We start from the raw sequence: 24,543 nt of genomic DNA, 5'->3' as shown, positions 1-24,543 counted from the left end.
CCCTTCCTCTCTCTCTGCCTGCCTCTCTGCCTACTTGTGATCTCTGTCAAATAAATAAATAAAAAATAATAATTTCCTCAGTACCACAGCCCACTTAAAAGTTTAAAAAAAAAAATACAATAGCCATTGAGGTATGCCCAATTGTTAAACTCACTACAATCAGTAGTAAGTGTTCTGTACATAAAAGATTAATGTCCTAAAATATCCTTCTGTCTTCTTCCATTGTAGGATTAGCCATTTTAGCCTAATCACTTACCTAAATTTAGGTAAAAGTACCAACTGCTTCCTTAATGTTTTCCCATTATTGCACCAATGTCCTGGCCTGGACTTGGCCGCCTGTCCCAGTCTTCGTGTTCCCTGGCTGGCTCCTCAGCTTGCATGCTCCTTTCTACTGGTAGGCTCTTCCCTGGTCTGTGCCCACTTCCTTATGCTTAAAGCCTGTTATCTGCAAAAACGTTGGCTGCGGGTCCTCAAACAGATGCACAAAAAGAATTTCGTACCTGCAAGGAAGTTACTCTGACTGGGCATAGGGTACATATTATATTATGAGGTGGTGTTCCTAGAAAGATGTATATTCTACTATAGAGATGTCATATGTGAAGCTGCCTCTGAGACTAGATGGAAACTGTTCTACTTCCAAGCAAAAGATCTCTATCTCTTTCAATTAAGGGATGATATATGAGAGCAGAGAAATGTCTAAAATAGGACTGGAGAGAGCTACCATCAAAGGAATAAGAACAGATCAACAGACCAAGCCAATCAATCAATCACTGACAACTATTTTGACTCTGAACACCTTTATAGAACAGTCCTGAACGAAAACACTTTAAAGAACAAATCTCTACAAAAGTAGACACACACACCCCCAGTACATCATCATGCCATACCATTAGCACAAAGGAAGAAGAGGAGCACATAACATCTCTTGTCTGTTCTCTCTGCAAGTCCATATCACTCATTATTTCTTTCCTGTTGTGCAGACCCACATCTACTTTGGAAAACATGTACTTCCCAATCAAGTCACTCTGACTGAAATGGATGGACACATGTCAACCCAAGGGACCAACATGTAGAAACAGAGCAAATGCAACTTTTGCTAAATTCACTTTTTACTAAACTTGTCTTGTGCCAATTCTCACCACCTTTAAAATATATACCAAGTAAATTATCAGACATTAATTTTACCATATACCACCCAAACAGCCAATTTTGAACCATAATCCTGAAAAAGGTGCGATCCTGATTTTCAAAACTCCCTATGGGCATTAATGCTAATTAAACCATATTACTACTATTCAGTGAAAGACCTGAATATGTATTTGAGGGCTGCATAAAACCTAGGACCAGAAAACACACAGTGAAAATATGTGTGAGTAAGGAAGAAAGTGCAAATCTCTATAAAATAAGTGTTTTAAACTATCCACTAAGGGGAAATTAGGGATGTGAAGATCCATTTGGGCTATAATGTCCTGAAGTCAGCATTAAAGCTTTTAGAATCAACTATGCAAAATGCAAACACCGCAGGGGAAATGAGAGTTTGAGAATGGGAATAAATAAACAGGAAGAAACAAACATAACTGTGTTAACGATGTCAGTATTGTTGCTCTTCACCCCATACCGTGTGAAAATTGGACAGACAATGCTGTCCAGCTACAAAACCCACCTTACTGAAGGCTGAATATGAGTGAGAAAATAAAACAACAACAGGTCAGTCTGTGAAAATGGGATTTCTAAAAATATTTTACTCATTACACAATAATTACTATATCTCAAATTCTGGATTTTCCTTTTATGGAAATACATGCAAAGTTTTTACATAAAAATGCAAGTTAAGAAAAGAGAAACGTATTAATACTAGTAGAAAGTATAATGGTAGGAAAATTCAGAATAAAAGTATTTTTGAGGAATAAAATTGGCACGTAGGATAAAATATATAAAACTGTCAATAAAAATAAAGGGAGACGTAAACCTAAAAAAATTATACATGGATTCTCTTTCTAAAATACAATACTTTAACTTCAATAGCTATGATATTATATCAACATAAGAGAAAAATTAATACAAACACCGTTAAACAAAAAAATATAGAAGGCACATATAAAATACCTAGAATCAGGTTGAAAGATCCTTCTCTACAATATAATAGTGCTGATGATTAACTTCCAAGAAAATGCATCCCTTTCCCTCAATCAACTTACCCAACATTTTCTGCATCTTCATCACACTCAGCTTTATATTTGCAAGGTCCACACTTGGAGTGTTTTCTGTGAACTTCTGCCCCTGACCCCTCCTCTTCTGTTTAAAAAGAAAAATTAAATTTTCAAGCAAAAGTTGGGTTCTTTTCCAGATAAGCTTCATGTTTTCAGCAGCCATTATCCTATTTCTAAGGAAAATATACCTGAGCTCTTGAAAATAATCACTTCCAAAATCTATCAATGCTTGGGCCCAAAAATGCTGCCAATACAGGGTACAACATAATCTATGAGGAAAATAAGTATTGGTACTAGCAAAACAATCCCTTAACCTATGTACAAAGGTGCAATATAGGTTTTGACAATTGTCTTTAGAAGAATTATCACATAACATTAAACACGAAAGAGAGGGACACCTGGGTGGCTCAGATAGCTAAGCAGCTGCCTTCGGCTCAGGTCATGATCCCAGCGTCCTGGGATCGAGTCCCGCATCGGGCTCCTTGCTCGGCAGGGAGCCTGCTTCTCCCTCTGCCTCTAGTCTGCCACTCTGTCTGCCTGTGCTTGTGCTCTGTATCTCTCTCTCTCTCTCTAACAAATAAATAAAAATCTTTAAAAACAAAATAAAAGATTTAAATACGAAAGAGAAAGTAAAACATGGGTAATAAATTTGGTCCAGTGATTACCCTACTGAAATAGTGTGTGTGATGCTGGTCAGCAAATAAATGATTAAATGCAATAGAGTATAACCACTTCTTCACATCAGTTTCAAACCTGCCTTTCTTACTCTATTAACAACTAATTCCAGAATAAAAAATATATATATTTTTCTCCAAATCTGTGAAAGGAAAGGGGTCTCCTTATGAAAGACTTATCTCTTTTCCTACTTTGCCACTTAGCACGCCTTAAGTACCCAGAAAACAGAAGTGTGTGGGTCTCCTACGATCCAGCACAAAAAACCGTGCATACCTCTAAGTCCCCAACTCCTATCCCACATTTAAGGGCTTCTACATTTGTGGGGCTCAACTAAAATGGATCCTACCCTGATCGTTTCAAACTGGGCAGGGAGCTCTATTCTGAGAGCAATTTAGGGATTCAGCTTTCTCAAGGAATCTCCCATTCTGGTTTGGAAAAGAACAACTTATTCAGGGGGTGTCAATTAGTAAAGAAGATAGGAAAAGGAAAAATCCATAAGCCTAAAATGCCTCAGTTTGGTAATACTTCCAAACTTTCCATTTTTTTAGTGTCTGCCTACACTTTAAGGAGAAATCTTACCCCAAATTCTTATGAACACTCCCTGATTCCAGAGAATCCTATGTATTTCTGAGGCTTTGGTATGGACACCCTGAGCTCCCTTAAGTTTATGTACTAATCCGAACAAAGCACTTGGCCTTTCTAAACTCATATTCCCTAAAGAGAAATTGTCCACCTTACATCCTCGGAGCAAGATATCCAGTATTTACACTACTTACACAAATCTTGACACAAATCTTGACATACACAAAACTTCCACTTCTTTAGTATAAGAACAATTTCCTTACTGACTACCTGACCACAGGGATTAGACTACATGATCTCTCTTAAAATCCTTTCCAGCTCTCAGGTCTAGAATTGATGGCCTGATGGTCCTTCACAAGTGATCATGAAGCCTCTGCTTGAACATGTCTATTTAAATCACATCTTATTATGGGATATAGCTTTAATTATTTTTCCCCTCTGAAACTGTCATTTCTTCTATTCCCTAAAGTGACCTTTGAAGTGTCTTCCAACTCTGACATTTTAGGATTCTATGAAACGTGGAAGTCTGCAGTAAGGTTTCGATAGTATCGAAAGGATGATTGTAATTTTCCTCTGTTTAAGTGTGAAATTTTACTAGAGTAAGTTTTCTTTGAATGGATCTCCACAGTACCTCCAGCTTTATTTTGCATACCGTGGATACTAAGTATGACAGCTTCATTAGAGTTGACATAAATTAATCATTCTTAATTCCGATCATTTAGACTAAACTCTTGTTAAATGCTATTACCAGATGTTACTTTTTTAAACAGAAGTGATTTATATATCTGTAAAATAAAATTTCAAGACACAGATTCTACTACACTTATTCTGCAAGCCTTCTCTTTGCCATGCACAACTCGCCCAGAGTTTTATAATCCTAAAGCTTGAAAATTTCTTAAGAGCAAAAATTTATAAGCAAGGGGTGAGAGATTCACCAATACTCTGGTGCAACCCAAAATCATCTGTGGGGATGATCCCAAGGAGAAGGCACTTTGGTGCAATCTCAAATTTAACAGGAGTTACATTTCCGCTTTTTGTGTCAACAAAACTTTAGCAAAAATAACTGCACGATACAAAGTGCCTAGGGTTGCGAATGATGGCTAAGAGTTTCTTTCTGGAGTAATGAAAACGTTCTAAAATTGATTGCGGTGATGAATGCATAACTCCATGTACCAAAAGTCACTGCACTGTATACTTTAAATGAGTGAACTGTATAGTATGTGAATTTTACCTCAATAAAGCTGTTCAAAACAGAAAATGACAGAAAACAAACATCCTTTAAGGGGTACTTGAAACTTACCTCCTTCTCCAGATCCAGAGCCGTTATCTGAGAATAAAAACAAACAGTGAATAGAAATATTTTTGCTGGAAATTTCATCTTATCCAATGGTAAAATTTCTTATCAAAAATCAAACTGTGATGGGTGCATGGGTGGCTCAGTCAGTTGAGCATCTGACTCTTGATTTGAGCTCAGGTCACGATCTCAGGGTTGTGAGATCAAGCCCTGCATTGGGCACCCTGCTCATTAGGGAGTCTGCTTGAGATTCTCTCTCTCTCCCACTCTGCCTCTTCCCCCAAACCTCCACTCACACATGTTTGGGTGGTCACTTGCTCTCTCGCTCTCTAAAATAAATAAATAAATCTTTTTTAAAAAATCAAACTATGATAGGAATTCTCATGTAGCTTTTTTGTTATTTTTTTTTTAATATGGAACTAAACTGTTCTTATATACCTATTCCATGTCTTTCTCCAAATAGAAATTCCTTGGACACACGATCATCTATACCTCATACATCTGTTGTAGCCCATTTAGGAAATATACAGGTGCCTTACACAGAGTAAAGGCCAACAAACACTGTAAAGTAAATGGCTAGATAAAAGTAATTTTAATTAACTCACTTAAAAGGAAAAAAAATTAATTTCGTTAAAGCTTGAGAGGAATAATGAATAAACTACTTTTATTAGAAAGGGAGGAAAAGAGCTTTGGGTCTTGCTCCAAAAATCTTAATGAAATCTGTGGACAAAGGCCAAAAGCCCAAAGGTAAGAAAAAGCCTCAAGGTTTAAAAGGGAAGAACTTCAGAGCTGAGGTTTTCAAATTATTGCTAAAATTAGCTTCGTCTAGGAAACTTAACCAGAAGGACTCTCATCAAGGTGTAGGTGAGATACTCATCACTAATGAAATTTAAGAGCCTCCCTTAATATTACCAGCAAGAAGTCAGCCTAAAATATAATTAATATGAAACATTTATTTTATAAATCCTTAAAAGGCCAACATATGGTGTAGAGCATGTTACAAAGAGGGTAATGCTATAGTATCATCAGCATGATATAGTAAAAAGCAGAGATGGCAAGTGATGCACTTGATGTACTTTATCCAGCACTTTCGGGGGGATGGGGGAGAAACATCCTCAAGAACCCACTTCAGTTCTTCACAGAGTTCCCCAGAATAAGAGATAATGCCCTTCATAATATCACTCCTTCCCCTTTAATCTCCTTCAGATAACAATCGAATTCCCAAAACATGGTAGAAACAGGAGGAACAAGAAAAATACATACTTTTTGTAATGTCTACTGTAAAATCTTCATGGGATTTTATAAAGTCTTATATTGTATTCAATTTTGATTGATCATAAACAATTACATCTAAGTAAATAAGGAGGAAAAGAAAGATTGGAAGAGCAGGAAAAAAAAAAAACCACAAGAAAGAAGGAAACTCAATTTAAAATTGTTTTAGGACCAAACTTTTCTTAGCAAAACACTCCCTTTTTCCTTCTATTCTACATATATTGACTGAGTACATATTAAGTGCTAGGCAATATGATAAATGCTAGGAATAAAATGATAAATAAGAAAGCCCCGGTGCATGAGATACTCACGCGCAACCAGTTTTCAAACCATCACCATACCTTCCCTTCCCTTAGTGCCCTTAAAAATTCTTTAAAAAATTAAATATCGTGACTCCCCAGATAATGAGACTGAATTCTTCTTGTAGATTGTATTTTCCTTGCACATGTGCCTTCCACCATCCACACAACTCCCCCCCTACCCAGGGACTAGGCTGTACCTCCCTAGGCAGGGCATACTGCCTTCCTGCTGAGAAGTAACTGCTCTGGCAGGAGACACATGTGTCAGAGAAACGAAATGCTAGGATATATACTGAGAGATAGGCACAAAGTACGAACAAACTCTGCCAGGAGATGCAACGGAAGAAGAACTGCAAAGGGTAGAAGGGTAAAGCTCAACCTTAAAGCATAAGACAGGAGATTTCAAGTAAACAAAAGAGAATGTTATTTCTAGCACAGGGACCAGGACTAATAAAAAGACCAAATGAGATGAACAACACTGGCCCACTGAGCAACTAAAAACACCAATATAGCAGCTCACAGCTTAGGTGATTCAATCCTCATTTAACAATCCCAAGAGGATATCCATTTAACAGTTTAAGTAATGGGGCTCAGAGGGGCTAGGTGACTTATCCAAGGTCATACAGTAAGAAAGAGATGGAGTTAACACCCAGTCTTTTAACCTGTGCAGTGCTTTTTCAAATCTACCATCCTGCTTCTAATTTGGGATTATAATAGGTTCTGTGTTCTTTTTTCGTTTCTAAACCAAGTCTGTGAAACACAAGGTACTTAGAGAAATAGACAAGAATCACAATAAACAATAGTCTATTGGCCCAAGAACACAATCATTTCACCAAGCACCTTAATTATCTGGTGTAGGGAAAAGAATTTGTCTTTGTCCAAAGACAGGTCTGGTTTTTGTCTCAGCTTCTGAAAGGTAATCTATATCATACCTGATAGAAGTGTCATGTTTACGGAGGGCACTGACCACATCAGATCTTAAGGTGGGGTTGGCCATACACAACAGTCCTACGGTGAAGGCTGGTCAAGCCACAAGGACCAATCATGTAATTTAGAGTAGGGGGACTTTCAGTCACGTGGTATCAGTGGACCTGGAATTTGAGATCAACCACTTAGACAATGAATCATTCATGCTTATATAATGGAGCCCCAGTAAAAATTCTGAACACAGGCACGGTAACATAAAGGGAAAGTAAAGAAATACACTGCACCATGTAAGAAGTGATTGAATCACCTAAGCTGTGAGCTGCTATACTGGTCTTTTTAGTTGCTCAGTGGGCCAGTGTTGCTCATCTCATTTGGTCTTTTTATTAGTCCTGGTCCCTGTGCTAGAAATAACATTCTCTTTTGTTTACTTGAAATCTCCTGTCTTATGCTTTAAGGTTGAGCTTTACCCTTCTACCCTTTGTAGTTCTTCTTCCGTGGCATCTCCTGGCAGAGTCTGTTCGTACTTTGTGCCTTTACTGCTAATCTTCATACAGTAATTCAAATTACAATACATCACCTGCATTCCTGCCCCGAAATACAAATGCAAGCAAGAAACTTACATCCATGCCTTCCAAAAATAATCGCTACCGATTCAGGAAGGAAAAGAGAAGGAAGAAATACAAAAAAACTGGAGGAAGATAGGTGACAAAGACTGGCAGACAGAAGAGAGAAGATATAAAAAGAGACAAGCTTGGAAAGAGACACATCCTGGGATGCCACTAATGGCTTTCTATGGATAGTCTCCACCCCTCCCCCGCACCAAGAAAATAAAAATCAACAAAACAGATCCCATATCATTTCTCACGCCAAATCTTGTTCTATCTAATATTTAAACCATAAGGCAAAAGATATGCAAAGTCCCCATGAAAATGTCAATAAGCATTAACAATGTACGGGATGTAACACAGTATTCGACCATCTGGGGTTAAAAAGCAACATGAAATGCTGACAAAAAAGAGCTCCCCACACAAATGATCCGTACAGCAGTTCTGGGAATACACCTCTGACTGGAAATTTCCTTTTAGAAACCATGGTAGAATCATTTCTAAATTTTACTCAGAAAAATACCACACATACCAGAGTAGCATGGGCCTCTTGCTACTACTGTTATCTCTTTCTGGTGCTTACAAGCAGCCCTTCTGAGAAAGCATTCATTTTGATAAGTGTCCCCATTTGATCCACAGACAGGAATGTAATTTGTATGACACTGCAAAAGAAACAAAAATAAATTCTCAAAACTAGGCATGAATATTAATAGTTTATTTCATATTCATGAATGTAATACTATAGTATTGTGACTTAGTTCTACTCCAGAATAGTTTGTTCTTTTATTTGTGCTTTTTTTTAAAAAGAGAATTATACCACTTTCTCACACCTTTTTTCACATTTATAATGAAAATAATTATCAACTATCCACAAAAATGAGAATGAAAATCCCATGCTACCTACTTCATCTGCTTGCTACAAAGATCAAGTTAGGTAAGAGGGAAATTCTTGGCAATGTTTGTAATAAGCTAAGAAGCACTAACTATATAACATCATTTTATTATTATCAAAATTCATTTATTCAATACCTGTGGAATGCGAAGTCCCGAGGTAAACACTATAGAAAACAGGAAGAAATACATGATCTCCAAGTCCACCAGTATCCATGTGACTATGGACTAGTATCATCACCGTTTTCCCCACCTGTAACATGGTAATTATAATAGCCATCTACCTAATAAAGTTGTTGTAAGGAATAAGAGAAATCCATCTCTAGTAAAATCCATCTCATAGTAAATTCCCAATAAGTATTAGCTGGTTTTGCTATGCTCTCATCATTTCTGAATCTTAATGAGAATCTTAGGTAGTTGCCCAGAGTCATAGCCAAGAGTAGGAAACCTGATTTCCTACTCTAGGATGTGTGATGTACTCTAACCACTACACACTCAAGTTATTCAGCAGTGTCACTGTGTCACTCAGTGGTAGTAAACAGGTGGTTCACTAGTGCAGGCTATGACCCCAAAATCCAACCTAACAAGCACATACCTAGGAGTGAGCATGAGATGGAAGATGCAGACCTGCTGCTCTATCAGTCTGTGTCTGGGGGTCTCTCTTAGGAATGTCTCATTTTGTTATGGGCAAATGACAGGATTTGGACAATTTTAACAACATGTGACTTCTAACATGGGCACTGACTTAACCCAAGATCCTGACTCTACCTGAGGTCTGCTGCCTCCACACTGCCATCCTCACTGGGGGAAAGAACTCCCCCCTATACCTTCTATTTACCGGAAGAACATGATCCAAAGTAATTCAGAAAGGTGCCAAGTGCACAGCTCTGGAGCCACATCCAGGCAAGCATTTGTTGTGTACCTACTGTGTGTCAGGAACTGTGCTGAATACGATAAATAAGAGAGTAACAACAAGGTTGGGATGGTCAATATTATGTGCCATCCTGACTAGGCCCCAGGGTGCACAGATTCGATATTATTTATGGATGCTCTACGACAGTTTTCTGGATGAATTTCCATTTGAATCAATGGACTGGTGGGATCAATGTTGGTGGGATCACCCAATACACTGAAGGCCTAAGTAGAACAAAAAAGGGGAGGAAAGGAGAATGGCTCTCCCTGCCTGATTTGGGACATGGGTATTCTCCTGGTTCTGTGGCCGTCAGACTGGGACTGGAACTATACTACCAGTTTTCCTGGACCTCCAGCTTCCAGAGAGTGGATCATGGGATTTTCAGCCTCCACAATCAAGCAAACCAATCCCTTATAATATAAACACTTCCCCTCCATATCCCCCCCGATATATATACCATATATATTTCCTATTGGTTCTATATCTCTGGAGAACCCTAATACAAAGATCTTTTTTTTTTTTTAAAGATTTTATTTATTTATTTGACAGAAATCACAAGTAGATGGAGAGGCAGGCAGAGAGAGAGAGAGAGAGAGGGAAGCAGGCTCCCTGCTGAGCAGAGAGCCCGATTCGGGACTCAATCCCTGGACCCTGAGATCATGACCTGAGCTGAAGGCAGCGGCTTAACCCACTGAGCCACCCAGGCGCCCCCTAATACAAAGATCTTAATAAGAAGGCATGACATCTAGCAAGAACAGATACTGATAAGTACAGGAAAAAAGACATGATCCAGAGAACTCCAGGGAGAACAAATATGAAGAAAGAAAAAAGGGAAATAGTCATAGGTCCTCCCTCTCTGTACATAACTCAAGTGTTTTGTTCTGGGTTTTCTGTGGGGGGGGGGGGGTTGCAGATTTATTTATTTGAGAGAAAGCGAGGGAGAGCACAAGTGGGAGGGGCAGAAGGAAAGGGACAGAGTCTTAAGCAACTCCACACTTAGCACAGACCAAAACACGGGGCTCAATCACATGACCCTGAGATAAGGACCTCAGCCAAAACCAAGAGTCAGATGCTTCTGGCTGCGCTCCCCATAAACCATGTTTTAAAGAAAAAATGCAAGTTTGATCATTTTTCTTGGTACAAAATAAAAGTTGCTTTGTTTATATAATAGCTCTTATTAGCAGACTGAAAAAAACAATCTTAGACTTTAGTTAAAATCCTGTTATTATCTTTTAAAATGTGTTTAAATTATATACCAGAAAGCTCATATTAACACTAAAAGCATGCTGAATCACAAGCAAGTTTTTTAAATGGAATTGAAAGATACTGCTAAAGCACCCAGCAGAGAAGTGTTTAATGGACATAAGAGGTGATTTTTCTTCAACTGGCAATAACCTAACTCTAACTTGAACAGATTTATAAATTATAAGGAGGCAGAGTTGTCAAAGGAAGGTTCATTCAGCAGCAGGATCAAATCAGGCTGTAAAGCCCTTAGGCAGTTTGCTCCTACAGGGCAAGCAACTTGTCTTCAAACATCTTTATATCCTCAGCGTCTAGCACTGAACACAAAGCAAGCACTGGATAAATGTCTAGGGATCTCAACTCCTAACTTTTATTTCTCTCTTCCTGCTTTGCCACCCAGTAAGAATGCTAGGGATTTAGACAGATCATGAGAGGATTTTCTAGCTGTCCAAATACATTTAAAAAGGTCCAAAAGGCTATTTTTTAAATCTTAGAGTTGCAGGGAAAGACTTTCAACTAATGAAAAGCAGAATCCTAAAAACAAAAATAGAAAAATATGATATGAAAATTCAAAATGTCTTTATGTCAAAAATTATTAAAAATGAAAATGACACGAACTTCTTTAACATTTTTGTAGTCTGTATAAATTAAAAAGGAACCTAAGACAACTATTTTGAGTGATTTAGTACTGAAAAGAGAAATGAAAACACCTACAATTGACTTTTTTTTTTTTTAAAGATTTTATTTATTTATTTGACAGAGAGAGATCACAAGTAGGCAGAGAGGCAGGCAGAGAGAGAGAGAGGAAGAAGCAGGCTCCCTGCTGAGTAGAGAGTCTGATGTGGGGCTCAATCCCGGGACCTAGGATCATGACCTGAGCCGAAGGCAGCGGCTTATCCCACTGAGCCACCCAGGTGCCCCACCTACTATTGACTCTTAAACATGGGGATTTGGCTCCAAAAATTCATGTATAACCTGACTCCCAAATCTTAACTAATACCTACTGTTGACAAGAAGCCTTACCAATAACAAAGTCAATTAACGCATATTTGGTTTGTTACATGTATTATATGTTGTATTTTTACAATAAAATAGGCTAGAGAAAAGAAAATGGTATTAAGAAAATCATCTAAGAGACACCCATGCAGCTCAGTTGGTTAAACAGCTGCCTTTGGCTTGGGTCATGTGCCCAGGGTCCTGGGATGGAGTCCTGCATCGGGCTCCTTGCTTAGCAGGGAGCCTGCTTCTCTCTCTGCCTCTGCCTGCCACTCTGCCTGCTTGTACTCTCTCTCTCTCTCTCTCTGACAAATGAATGAAGAAAATCTTTGAACAGATAGATAGATAGGTAGGTAGGTAAATAGAAAGAAAGAAAGAAAGAAAGAAAGAAAGAAAGAAAGAAAGAGGAAAGAGGTTGCCTGGATGGCTCAGTAAAGCATCTGCCTTTGGTATAGGTCATGGTCCCAGGGTCCTGGGATTGAGTTCTACATCGTGCTCCCTGATCAGCAGGGATCCTGCTTCTCCCTCTACCCCTCCCCTTGCTTGTGCTTTCTCTCCCCCCCCCCTCTCTCAAATGAATAAATAAAAATCTTTAAAAAAAAAAAAAAAGAAAATCATATAGAAGAAAAAATATATTTACAGTACTGTACTATAATAAATCCATGTATAAGTAGACCCACACGGTTCAAGCCTGTGCAGTTCAAGATCAACTACATACACTTGTATAACACATAATATTTCTATAAGGTAATACAAAGTAACACATGTTGCCTTTGAGAAGAGCAATTAGTAATCTGGAGTGAAAGGAAGACGTTTTTTCAATATATTATACATCTTTTTATATAATGTTCAAGTTGTTTAATATGGGCATAACAGTAACTACATCACAGGTTCTCATAAGAGTTTATGAGTTATAAAGGAATATATATATGTATATGTGTGTGTATGTATGTATATATTTAGAACCATTAATGGATATAATGCTCAGCATAAGCAATATATAAATATTCAAATAGTATACTCTTGTATAGTATCTGCACATTCATACTCAAATACATACATATGTCTACAAATCATACAAGGGAAAAAGAAAATACTCCAAAAAATGGGCAAAGACTATGAAATACTGATTCACAAAAAAAGTGGTCAATATATGGCACATTCTCAATTTCTCTAATAATCAAATGAAAAATTTTTTAAAGATTTTATTTATTTATTTGACAGACAGAGATCACAAGTAGGCAGAGGCAGACGGGGCTTGGGGGGGGAAGCAGGCTCCCTGCTGAGCAGAGAGCCCAATGTGAGGCTTGATCCCAGGACCCTGGGATCATGACCTGAGCCAAAGGCAGAGGCCTTAACCCACAGAGCCACCCAGGCATCCCAAAAAATGAAAATTTTTTTTTCCTTACAGATTCACAAAATTTTAACAAAAATCCTTTTGGTAAAAGGATTAACAAAAATCCACTATCAGAAGGCCAAGGGAAAACAAGCACATCAGATACAATGATTGCTATTGGTGAGAATGTTATCTACCCATGAGCATCCCACTTCTCAACAACTCCACATCAAAGAATTTAACCTAGAGAAATTTAAGACAGTTGGAAGAGGAAACAGCTCAGTATTCCCAATACAGAAGTGACTAAAACACCAATAAGAAACCCATAATCTTCTAGCTTAACAACCAAAGGACAGAGTTCAAGGCAACCTCAGAGCCTCTAAAAAGAGAGAGAAAACCCCAGAAAGGAGAGAGTCAGAAGGGACTCTGAGATTCTGTATATAAATTCCTATCAAATTTCTGGCTGACTCCTAAACCACTCATGGGATATATTCCAAGTAGATCAGCTAAGGTTAAAAGTAATAAATTAATATTGGTGTTGCTTCCCACAACAGGGATACAGCATTCTGTAGTTTGAGTTCAGCCAACTTAACTGTTTCAAAAATAACAATACTCTCCAGGGGAACATGACAGAATTCAAATGCTAAAACATATCACTGACATGTTAGGATAAATTCAAAATTACTCCAGGGCGCCTGGGTGGCTCAGTGGGTTAAGCCACTGCCTTCAGCTCGGGTCATGATCTCAGGGTCCTGGGATCGAGTCCCACATCGGGCTCTCTGCTCAGCAGGGGGCCTGCTTCCCTTCCTCTCTCTGTGATCTCTTCCCTTCCTCTCTCCTACTGTGATCTCTCTCTGTCAAATAAATAAATAAAATCTTAAAGAAAAAAAAAATTCAAAATTACTCTAATACAAGGAAAAAGGAAAACACAATCCATTCTCAAACGAAAAATCAAGAGATGATCCCTGAGATGTTTCAGATGAAAGTAGCAAATATTTTAAAGCAGCAATAGTATCTATACTCAAGGAAAATATGCTTGTAATGAACGAAAAGATAGGAAATCTCAGTCAAGAAATAAAAACTAGGTGGCGCCTGGGTGGCTCAGTGGGCTAAGCCACTGCCTTCGACTCGGGTCATGATCTCAGGGTCCTGGGATCGAGCCCTGCATCGGGCTCTCTGCTCAGCAGGGAGCCTGCTTCCCCCTCTCTCTCTGCCTGCTTCTCTGCCTGCTTGTGATCTCTCTCTGTCAAATAAATAAATAAAATCTTTAAAAAATAAATAAATAGATAGATAGGTAAATAAAGAAATAAAAAGAAATAAAAACTAGAGGGGTGTCTGAGTGGCACAGTCAGCTGACGTCTGACTCTTGGTTTCAGCTCAGGTCATGATCTTAGCATCATAAGTCCTGTATCGGGCTCCGCACTCAGTTCAGAGTCGGCTTGAGATTCTCTCTCCCTCTGGCCCTCCCACCAACCATTGTTTTCTCTCTAAAATAAATTTAAAAATCTTAAAAAAAAAATCAAAACTATAAAGTCTAGAAATAAAGCATCTGAGAGGTGCCTGGGTGACTCAGTTAAGCATTCAAGCTCTTGATTTCAGCTCAAGTCATGATCTCAGGGTTATGGGATCGAGCCCCGCATCGGGCTCTGCACTGGGTGTGGAGCCTGCTTAAGATTCTCTCTCTTTCTCTCTTCCCTTTCTCTGGCCCTCCCAGCCACTCCCCCTACCAAAAAAAAAAAAAAAAAAAAAATCTAAAAATAAAAACTCACTGAATGGACTGAATGGAGAGGACAAAAGAAGGGATTAGGGAACCTGAAGATAGATGATAAAAAATTATCTAATGTGAAGAACAGAAACAAGAAAACTCCATGAGGGCTGAGTTACACTATGTACACCAATAACTTCTTTTAAGGAAAGAAGCCCGCTTTAGCTGTTACCCTTTTATGAGGATCTGGGGTGCAGGCAGGGAAGCCAGACACAACACACTAGTCGGAACATTCACTGCATGAGTAACCATGTAGGAGTGGGCACAAGGTCAGCTGAAGCCATGTCAAAGGTGACTATTATCACTAACAGTAGATTATAAAGTCTCTTTTGACTATGAAGAGCTTGTCCAGATAGACAATAGTGTAACCCCCTACCCTTCCTCTGATAGTTCATAGTTTTCAAAGAGATTTCATATGCAAGCTCTCTGATTCTGATTCTTATTACAATATCATAAAAAAGGAGAGAAGACGTGCCTTTTCTTTTCAGATGGATCATACAGGAAGTTCCTGAGGTTACAGGGTTGCTAGAAATACTGACTGTCCTTTGCGTTTGTCCCTAATCTTGTACCATTTCCTTCTCTTAAAATCCAAAATGGTGGGTACAATTAGAATAAGATCACAAGTGGAAAAAAGTTCAGTTTCTTCTTTGTTTCATCTCAAATTCTGAATCAGGAACCAGATCCTGAACAATATTCTGAAGCCAGATAATTTAATCACAGCAAATAAAAAAGGAAAAATTGAATGTAACACATTTCACATCCTTTCTCTTTAGTTTTTTGTTTGTTTTGTTTTAAGAAACAGAATTACAACTTAAAAGAGCATCTGAAAAGCGAAGATGTTAGTTTGAGGTTTCCCTGTCTAGTTTATCTCTAACCCTAGCCTATCCTGAGGCACCAAGTCAGCCATGTTTTTTGGCTTAAAAAAATGAGACACCAGCAAATAAAAATGGACGGGAAGACCATAACTTATAAAGAAATTGAATCACCATGTTGTACACCTGAAACTAATGTAACATTGTAGGTCAAATATACTTAAATAAAAAAAAAAAAATTTAGGGGTGCCTAGGTTGCTCAGTCAGCTAAGTATCTGCTTTTGGCTCAGGTCATGATCCCAGGATGCTGGGATCAAGCCCCCCATCGGGCTCCATGCTCACCGCGACGCATGCTTCCCTCTGCTGCTCTCCCCCTGCCTATGCACTCACTCACTCTCTCTCTCAAATAAATTAAATTAACTTAAAAAAAGAATAAAAAACTTAGGGGCACCTGGATGGCTCAGTGGGTTAAGCCTCTGCCTTCGGCTCTCTGCTCAGCAGGGAGCCTGCTTTCCCCTCCCCTTCTGCCTGCCTCTCTGCCTACTTGTGATCTCTGTCAAATAAAAAAAAAAAAATAAAAAATGTAAAAAATAAATTTAATGGATGGGAAAAAACTACAAAAGAAGGAAAGTGGAAAAAAGCCAACGGGGTGGGAGGTGGGGTTGGGCAGAGGGAGAGAATCTCAAGCAGACTCCCTGCTGAGCATGCATGGAACCCCACATGGGGCTCTGATCCTGTGATCCTGAGATCATGATTCAATATAGTCTATAAGGAGTCTAAAAGGATTTCTGAACTGAAATCAAGAGTCAGACATTCAACCAACTGAGTCACCCAGGTGCCCTCCCCAAACATCAACATTTCAAATAAGAGATTCACTTCCTTTCAGTAACAATTAGAACTTACATTTGAATAGAACTTCAATATTTTTTCAAACCATCTTCTAACCTATTATTGTCAATCTGTCCTCTTAACTCAAGAAAAAAAGCAAGGAAGGTAGAAATAATAGTACTTCATCTGACAAAAGAAAAATCGATGGGCTGTGAACCCAACTTCTTTCAGGGTTCAAGGCTTTTTAAGCTTTTTAATTTGAAGAATGCAGAATAAAATATTAAAAACCTAAAAATTTTTCAAAGTAGATTTGGTTTCCTCACCTGAAATTGACATGCACATTTCAAACTGTCCCCATCTTCTTTACACACTCCTCCGTATTTACATGACGACTCATCACAAACTCTTACATCAGACTCCCTCACATTTAATTCTGAAAAAGAAGGAAAAAAAATGTTTCATGTCATTTTGTACTCAAATGTACATATATAAAAGGGGGGGAAAAACCTTAAAATGTGTTGATCACATCATTCACAAGTATAATAATAAGATACAACATACAAAAATCAAGTCCCATAGGACACAAAATGTTCAGAATTCCCCAAGGAGAATCTTGCAGAATAGTATGTCTAATAGTAACTCAAACCAAAATAAAACTCAAAATTTCAGGATTTCACAGAATTCCCAAAGGTAAATTTACAGAATTTTTCTATTTGGCCTGCCAAGAGCTTAAGACAGCTTTCCTACTATTGTCTTATTATCTTAGATTATCTTTTTTCTTTTTTATAGATTTTTTAAAAAATAATCTCTATATCCAATATGCAGCTCGAACACATGACCCCCAAATCAAGAGGTGCGTGCTCTACTGGCTGAGCCAGCCAGACAAGCCCTTAGATTAAATCTATTTTTCTAAGGATTAAGTTACTTTTAAGGAGAACAAATAAGAATAATTAAAAGAAATAATCCTTTTGCTACCCAAATAAATTTAAGATGATCATAACTCACTCTAGACAGACTATTTTAATTACCAAAAAATTATAAACTTGAATTTCATATAATAGATATATATGGAGCATTTGCGTGCACAGAATTAAAAATAGTACTCTTAAAATTTTTTAATGACTCATTTAATTCTACTCTCACAGGAAGCAGAGCCAATCAACAATACTAGCATCCTGTGGTCATTTCATTCCTGCACCAAGACCATTGGTCTTTCTCTAGAACTACCTAATTAAGCTTTCTAGAATCACATTGAATTGAATGAAAACCACTATAAGGCAATTTTTATATCCACCCTATCTGGAATGAGAGAGATAACAACAAACAATAAAATGACAGCAACAATAGCAAAGAAGAAACAAATGATTGTTTAAAAAAACCAAGCCCATTGTGGAGGTGAACAAATGTGTGGGAACAGGAAGGCCTGAGTTAGCTTCTGAACATGTCGCTCAGTAGCTGAGGTACTCCAGGGAGGGCACAAACTTTCCTACAGCTCAGGATCATGATGAGGTCTTGGCAAACAGATCTCAGGGAACATTTCTCCAGCAATCTCACATCCCTGATTATTTTCTACTTCTAGATTTCAAAGCAGGACCCACTGGACTGAGTCAAGAAGGTTCTGTACCTAGTGACTAGTAATATGTCTTTGCCTCTCTCTGCTCCCATTTGTTCTCACTGCTCTACCATGGTATCTTGGGTCTCCTACTCCTCCTAGCTGACCCTCTGAGGGACCGGCAGTCAAGTACCTAAATACCCAGGGAGTTGAGTCAACAGTAATTATCTGGGGGCACCTGGGTGGCTCAGTGGGTTAAACCTCTGCCTTCAACTCAGGTCATGCATAGTTTCAGGGTCCTGGGATTGAGTCCCACATCGGGCTCCCTGCTCGGCAGAGAGCCTGCTTCCTCCTCTCTCTCTACCTGCCTCTCTGCCTACTTGGGATCTTTGTCAAATAAATAAATAAAATTAAAAAAAAAAAAAAAGTAATTATCTGAATAACCACTCTGAACCAAGCACTGCACTAGGTGAAGAATACATCTATGTAACTATAGTTTACAAAATTTTTCTTTTCCTTAAATGAAAAAAAAAAAGACAAGAGCTGAAAGGTAACATGAAACTATTAGAGCTATTTTGTTGTTCTCATTGTTTCACAAACTATTTCAGGCAGATGCTCATCTTTTGATTCCTTTCACCTTAGCCATTTGGCTAGGGAAGCTCTATGCTCTTGGTTTCCCGTATCTCCCAATTTCTGCTCAGGCATCCTTCTCCCCCTTGACGATTTGCATTACCACTTAAGGCTGAATCCCAAGCATGGAGTTTGCTTTTTTTCTTCTATCTACCTACATTCCTACTAGGAACTTACACAAGGTCCAGTTCCAATACTGTCTAATGTATGTACATCTTGAAACTCAAGGAATTAACTAAGTATTAATAAAGAACTGCTCGGGAGAAGAGAATAAGTGTGCATAATATCTTTGTTCAACCATATAGGCACAGCCAATTTTAGAGGTCATAGAAATAAAAACAAATGTACAATTCAAGAAATAAAATTTAGTGCATTTCTCCTCCTTTGTAGCCTTAAAGTTCACACTGGGTTCCAACAGAATCAGACATATAAAACAAGAAAAAGTAAAGTTTTTATTCTACTTCTGGGCCAAGATCATGCTCTGAGTTGCTCTGACTTGTGACTTGGGCGTGAGATTCTTTGAGGTATGTGTTACCTATTGTATTTTTACAGTACAATGGGATTGCAGTCTAGAACCGAAATCATTCCTGCCACTAAGATTCACCTGTCTCCAGAGACTGAGTTGTTCAAAGCATCTGTTTGCATGAGGTTACAATAAGAAACATTTTGGGACAATAATCACGCTTACTAAAGAGAGACAGAGAAGCCTGGCACAATAACCAAAGCTTGAACAGGAGGAGTGGTCACGTGCACAGGCTGGTTGGTGTCTATCACCTGCCAGATCCCCCAGCCCAGACCCAAGAGCTCATCATAACACAAGAGCTACAGTGAGAAACTAAATAGCAGCTTTCACTGAAAGCTTTGAAGCAACAAGATTAAAGAGCTCTGCTTTATCGTCCACACAACAAGATATAATAGCCGGGGAGAAAAGAGGCTGGGATACCTCAACAGCCCCAGCTCAGCCTTATACCTGGCAGGACAGCTCAAGGCCAAGGAGATAATCGGGCACAGAGATACCCCTCTGTTATCTAGGGACAGCAAACATGGCAGAAGAAAAAGACATGCTATGTGGCAGTGGCCAGAATACATTAGTGAGCCCACATGAAACAGCCTTTGGTGACTCCAAGAATAAACAATTTGGGGGGCAATTTGGGGGAGCTAGCGGTTCTACATTAATAGGTAAGAGTAAAAGTCATGAAATTCTGATCACACTGGTTATTAGTCATGTCTTATTTTATGCCTATCCGGTTATTAAACTCATGCTATTTTCATGTGTATTAATGTGTTAAATGTGATTATTTAGTTGATCAGGAAACAATTATGTATCTACTATATATCTAATACTATGTTAAGAAATTGGGACACGTGGAAAAATAAATAAGAGAGAGCCTATGATCTTGCTAACATATGGAACAATTAGTGATGAATTCAAGATCGTCTATAAGAAGAAAATGCTGTTGGGGGCGCCTGGGTGGCTCAGTGGGTTAAGCCACTGCCTTCGGCTCAGGTCATGATCTCAGGGTCCTGGGATCAAGTCCCACATCGGGCTCTCTGATCAGCAGGGAGCCTGCTTCCTCCTCTCTCTCTCTGCCTGCCTCTCTGCCTACTTGTGATCTCTCTGTCAAATAAATAAATAAAATCTTTAAAAAAAAAAAAAAAAAAAGAAGAAAATGCTGTTGTACATGCTATGATTGCCCTAGGAATTTCAAGAAGTAGGAGATAAAAATGGATTTGAAGCAGATGATGCAGTGTCAACAATGGCAAGACTCACTTTGACTTTGAAAGATTAATAAAACTTTTTGGCTGATTATAAAACTGATATAGGGGCACCTGGGTGGCTCAGTGGGTTAAGCCGCTGCCTTCAGCTCAGGTCAAGATCTCAGGGTCCTGGGATCGAGTCCCGCATCGGGCTCTTTGCTCAGCAGGGAGCCTGCTTCCTCCTCTCTCTTTCTCTGCCTGCCTGTCTACTTGTGATCTCTCTCTCTCTCTCTGTCAAATAAATAAATAAATAATCTTTTAAAAAATAAATAAATAAATAAATAAAGCTGATATAGGATTAAAAAACTAATATAGGATCACTATAAAATTTAGAAACAACATTTAAAAGTGAAGAATGTTTTAGGGGCACCTGGGTGGCTCAGTCGGTTAAGCACCTGCCTTCAGCGAACATCATGATTTCGGGGTCCTACGATGGAGCCTCTCTGCTCAGTAGGGAGTCTACTTCTCCCCCTCCCTCTGCCCCTCTCCCTTCATGCACCGGCACACATGCACTTTCTCTCTCTCTCAAATAAAATCTTAAAAAGAAATAAAAATAAAAACAATGCTTTCATTGCCCATAACATGTAATACTGAAAGAATGTTATCTAGAAAAATAATTTAAGTAAAAGTAGAGAAACAGTAAATAAATAGTACATATAAATACTAATATTGGTGGTTCCCTAAACATGCCCCTTATGAAAATGGGTGTCCTGAAGCGTCCTAAAATCAAGTAAGAATTTCATTTTCTCATTTGCAAGGGGAAAAAAAGGCAATGTCAAGAGTTTTCTCATTTTAAAAGTTTTTTTCACATACTTCTTAAACCTTCAATATTTGAGATTGCTTCCTTGCTAGCTATCAACAAAACTAATGTTCCACAAATAAATAAAGAATATTAATAGGAAAATTCCAAGCGTTTTATGAGAACAAAAGATCGTGAACGTCACAAGCTCATGAATGTACATTTTAAATTGTTTTGTTACTGTGGCAGTCACAGCTAATTGTCTACCTTGGATCTGTTCTTACTGCATAAGAGAACCCCAGTTTTGTTCAGAGAAGCAAGATGCTCAGCTAAACTATCTGTATTTCCCAGACCCCCTTGTGATGTACCACAGTTTATACATAATCACTGTGCCCTCCTCCTTTATTCTTCCACTCACTCTCTGTCCTTCCTGGAGAGTAAAAAGCCTTGCCTAAGGTTGTAGTGGCCATCTTACACACACAAAGATGACAGCAACAAGCTACAGATGGTAGATCAGAAAGACAAGAGCAAGAGTATGGGAAAGAGAACTATAGACTCATCACACCTACTCTGGATTTCATGCATTCAGACTCACTGTTATAGCAAATAAACAAACACATAATAAGTAAATAAAGCCCTTATCATTTAACCCACTATTGGTCAGGTCACTGAGACATATAATAAAACATAAACCTGACACATTGATTCACAAAAATTTAATTAAGATAAATATTTCTGAGCATAAGTCTTAAATAATTTGGTGCTACATCTCTGTCCACGTGATACATTTATCAAGAGCATCGTGACCTCCTGGTATTCTTAGTTCTCTCACAAATTTGAAAACCAACGCCTTAGCTCAAACTCAGTACAGAAGGAATTCTATTTTGGTACCATCTTCTGAATGTTATTTCTTTTCAAGTATTCAATATAGTACCAGGCATCAAGAGGGCACTCTATTACCTGTCAATGATGATGATGATTACACAGCTGCCTTCCTGAACCCAAAATGGAAACTCAGCAAAACAGATGAGCCATTACTAAGGCCCTCAAAAATCAACTCTCCAAATAGAAATAATTTACACAAAGAAGCACTCAAAACAGTGGCTCACAACAAAAATATTTTGCTCTGGTTGCAAATGCGCCCATCACACAATTTTCTAAATGTAAAACTTGTCTCCATGCTCATTAAATCTCAAAGCTGGGAAACAATATGCACCCGTGGAAGGAACCCTACTGACTGAACCTGAGATGCCCCAATCCCCAACTTTCAGCAACACTAGCTAGGTTTGGGCTACAGTTCAAAATGAAACTCAGAGACTTTTCTACCACCCCTCCATTAAACAAAGTAGTCTGGGGAATCTTTCGAGATAGCTAACACTAATGGAGAGCAAAAAGTGAAAAAACTTTGCATGATGTTACAACAGAATTCAGGACTTCTCAACCTCAACACTACTGACTTCTTGAGTTAGATAGTTCTTTGATGCATGGGGCTATCCTGTTCACTGGAGAATGTTTAGCAACATCTCTGGCCTCTATCCACTAGATGTCAGCAGGACCATCCCCCATGTCCACTGGGAAGTAAATCACCCTCTGCTGAGAACCACTGTCAAAGAAGACCAAAGGAGCACCTGAGTGGCTCAGTTGTTAAGTGTCTACCTTCAGCTCAGGTCATGATCCCAGGGTCCTTGGATGGAGCCCCACATGAGGCTTCCTGCTGAGCAGGAAGCCTGCCTCTCCCTCTCCCACTCCCCGGCCCTCTCTTGCTGCGTGTCTCTGTCAAATAAATAAATAAAATCTTTAAAAACAAACAAACAACAAAGATGACCAAAGCCTTGATTAAAGGCTTTACATTTCATTCTCTAACATGATCACTATAAAGCAAATGAGTCACACATCAGTCTCCAAGATCTCTGCGCATGACCACGGCTAGTTTTCATTTCAATAGAGGGTTCCCAATATATTGCAATCAAATTTATGTCAAGTCCTGGCTCAGAATGAGTGTCCCTCCTTTAATAATGCTTCAACATGTTGTGAGCCTGGCTTCCTCCCACTTCCTATCAAAAGTCTGCCAAAGGTCAGCAGAAGCTCCTATTTTAAAGGTTTCACGACTTTTTTCTTAGCCTTCCAACTCTTTTATGGGCCTTTCCACAGGAGCTGATTACTCCTGGCCTCCCCTTCCAACCTAATAATCTTGATTATTCGCCCAACTCTCTGACCACTTCTCATTTAGTCACTCCTTTCCCTTCTCTTACTGCTCAGTCCATGTCCACAGCACTCAGAGAACTTCACTCCAACTTAACCAACTCTCCAGGGAAACCAAAGTATGCTCTTCTCTGTAAAACGTACCAACCAATGCCCATGGCACAATGAATCTCCAAGGCTACTAGGCCACTCTCTACAGCACTCTTCAGGATTTTAGCTCCAACCAAGGGGAGCTGCTCTTGTGCTTCAACCAGTCCATGTATTTGTTATTGGAATTACATGGTTTCAACATTTCACAGAATGAAAATAAACTGTTATGAAAACAAAACTGAATGCTATGGCAAGACTTAAGGGGATCCACTTTGAAAAAGATGCTACTGTATTACATACAGGCAAGAGAAAAATCTAGAATTCTGCACCCACCTGTCTTTACATTCCCTTTTAAAGAGAATTAAAACTGGTATTTGTAACCAATGTATGCATGTTCAAGAAAGAAAATTCCAACTACTCTCAAAGAAAAATTCTGGGCTTTCTTTCAAAATGGTGTTTAAATAGGGGTGACTGGGTGGCTCAGTCAGTTAAGTGTTCAACACTTGATTTTGGCTCAGGTCATGATCTTAGGGTTATGGGATCAAGCTCCCTGCTGGGGCTTACAGCCTGCTTACAATTCTCTCTCTCTCTCCCCCTGCCCCCCCCCACCCCTGCTCTCTCCCTAAAAATAAAAAAAAATCTTAAACCAAAATAGTATTCAATAAACCTATATATTTATGTTTTTAAGTTCAAATAAAATGCTACATGCATTTATAGTTTATTTTTGTGACTCCCCACTTTAAATAACTTTCTTGATTAAGCAACTAACTACAAAAATCTTAAGGCACCAAGACAAGAGAGCTCCTATGTATAAAAACATTCTGCCCTCAGCCATCCCACTGTGTCCTCTTGTCTTGCTTCGTCTCTCTCAGCATCCTCATCCACTTACATCACTAAAAGTCTTTAAACCTGCTTTTTCCCAACC

General features: G+C 38.7%; 1 protein-coding gene across 1 annotated transcript in view; it reads right to left on the bottom strand.

Moving 5' to 3' along the window:
- The window catches only part of TMEFF1 (transmembrane protein with EGF like and two follistatin like domains 1), an 87,135-nt gene that overhangs the window by 43,620 nt on the left and 18,972 nt on the right, over positions 1 to 24,543 (bottom strand). Inside the window, exons 2-5 of the mRNA XM_082696790.1 lie at positions 16,971 to 17,080; positions 8,397 to 8,526; positions 4,768 to 4,794; positions 2,199 to 2,295 (exon numbers count right to left, since the gene is read on the bottom strand). Coding sequence (XP_082552916.1) covers positions 2,199 to 2,295; positions 4,768 to 4,794; positions 8,397 to 8,526; positions 16,971 to 17,080 — 364 coding nt within the window. The remainder of the gene's footprint in view (positions 1 to 2,198; positions 2,296 to 4,767; positions 4,795 to 8,396; positions 8,527 to 16,970; positions 17,081 to 24,543) is intronic.

The sequence above is a fragment of the Mustela nivalis genome (genome assembly GCF_964662115.1).
Source record: "Mustela nivalis genome assembly, chromosome: 13".
Classification (NCBI taxonomy): Eukaryota; Metazoa; Chordata; class Mammalia; order Carnivora; family Mustelidae; genus Mustela; species Mustela nivalis.
The sequence above is the reverse complement of the archived record's forward strand: the minus strand, read 5'-3'. Positions and strand labels throughout refer to the sequence as shown.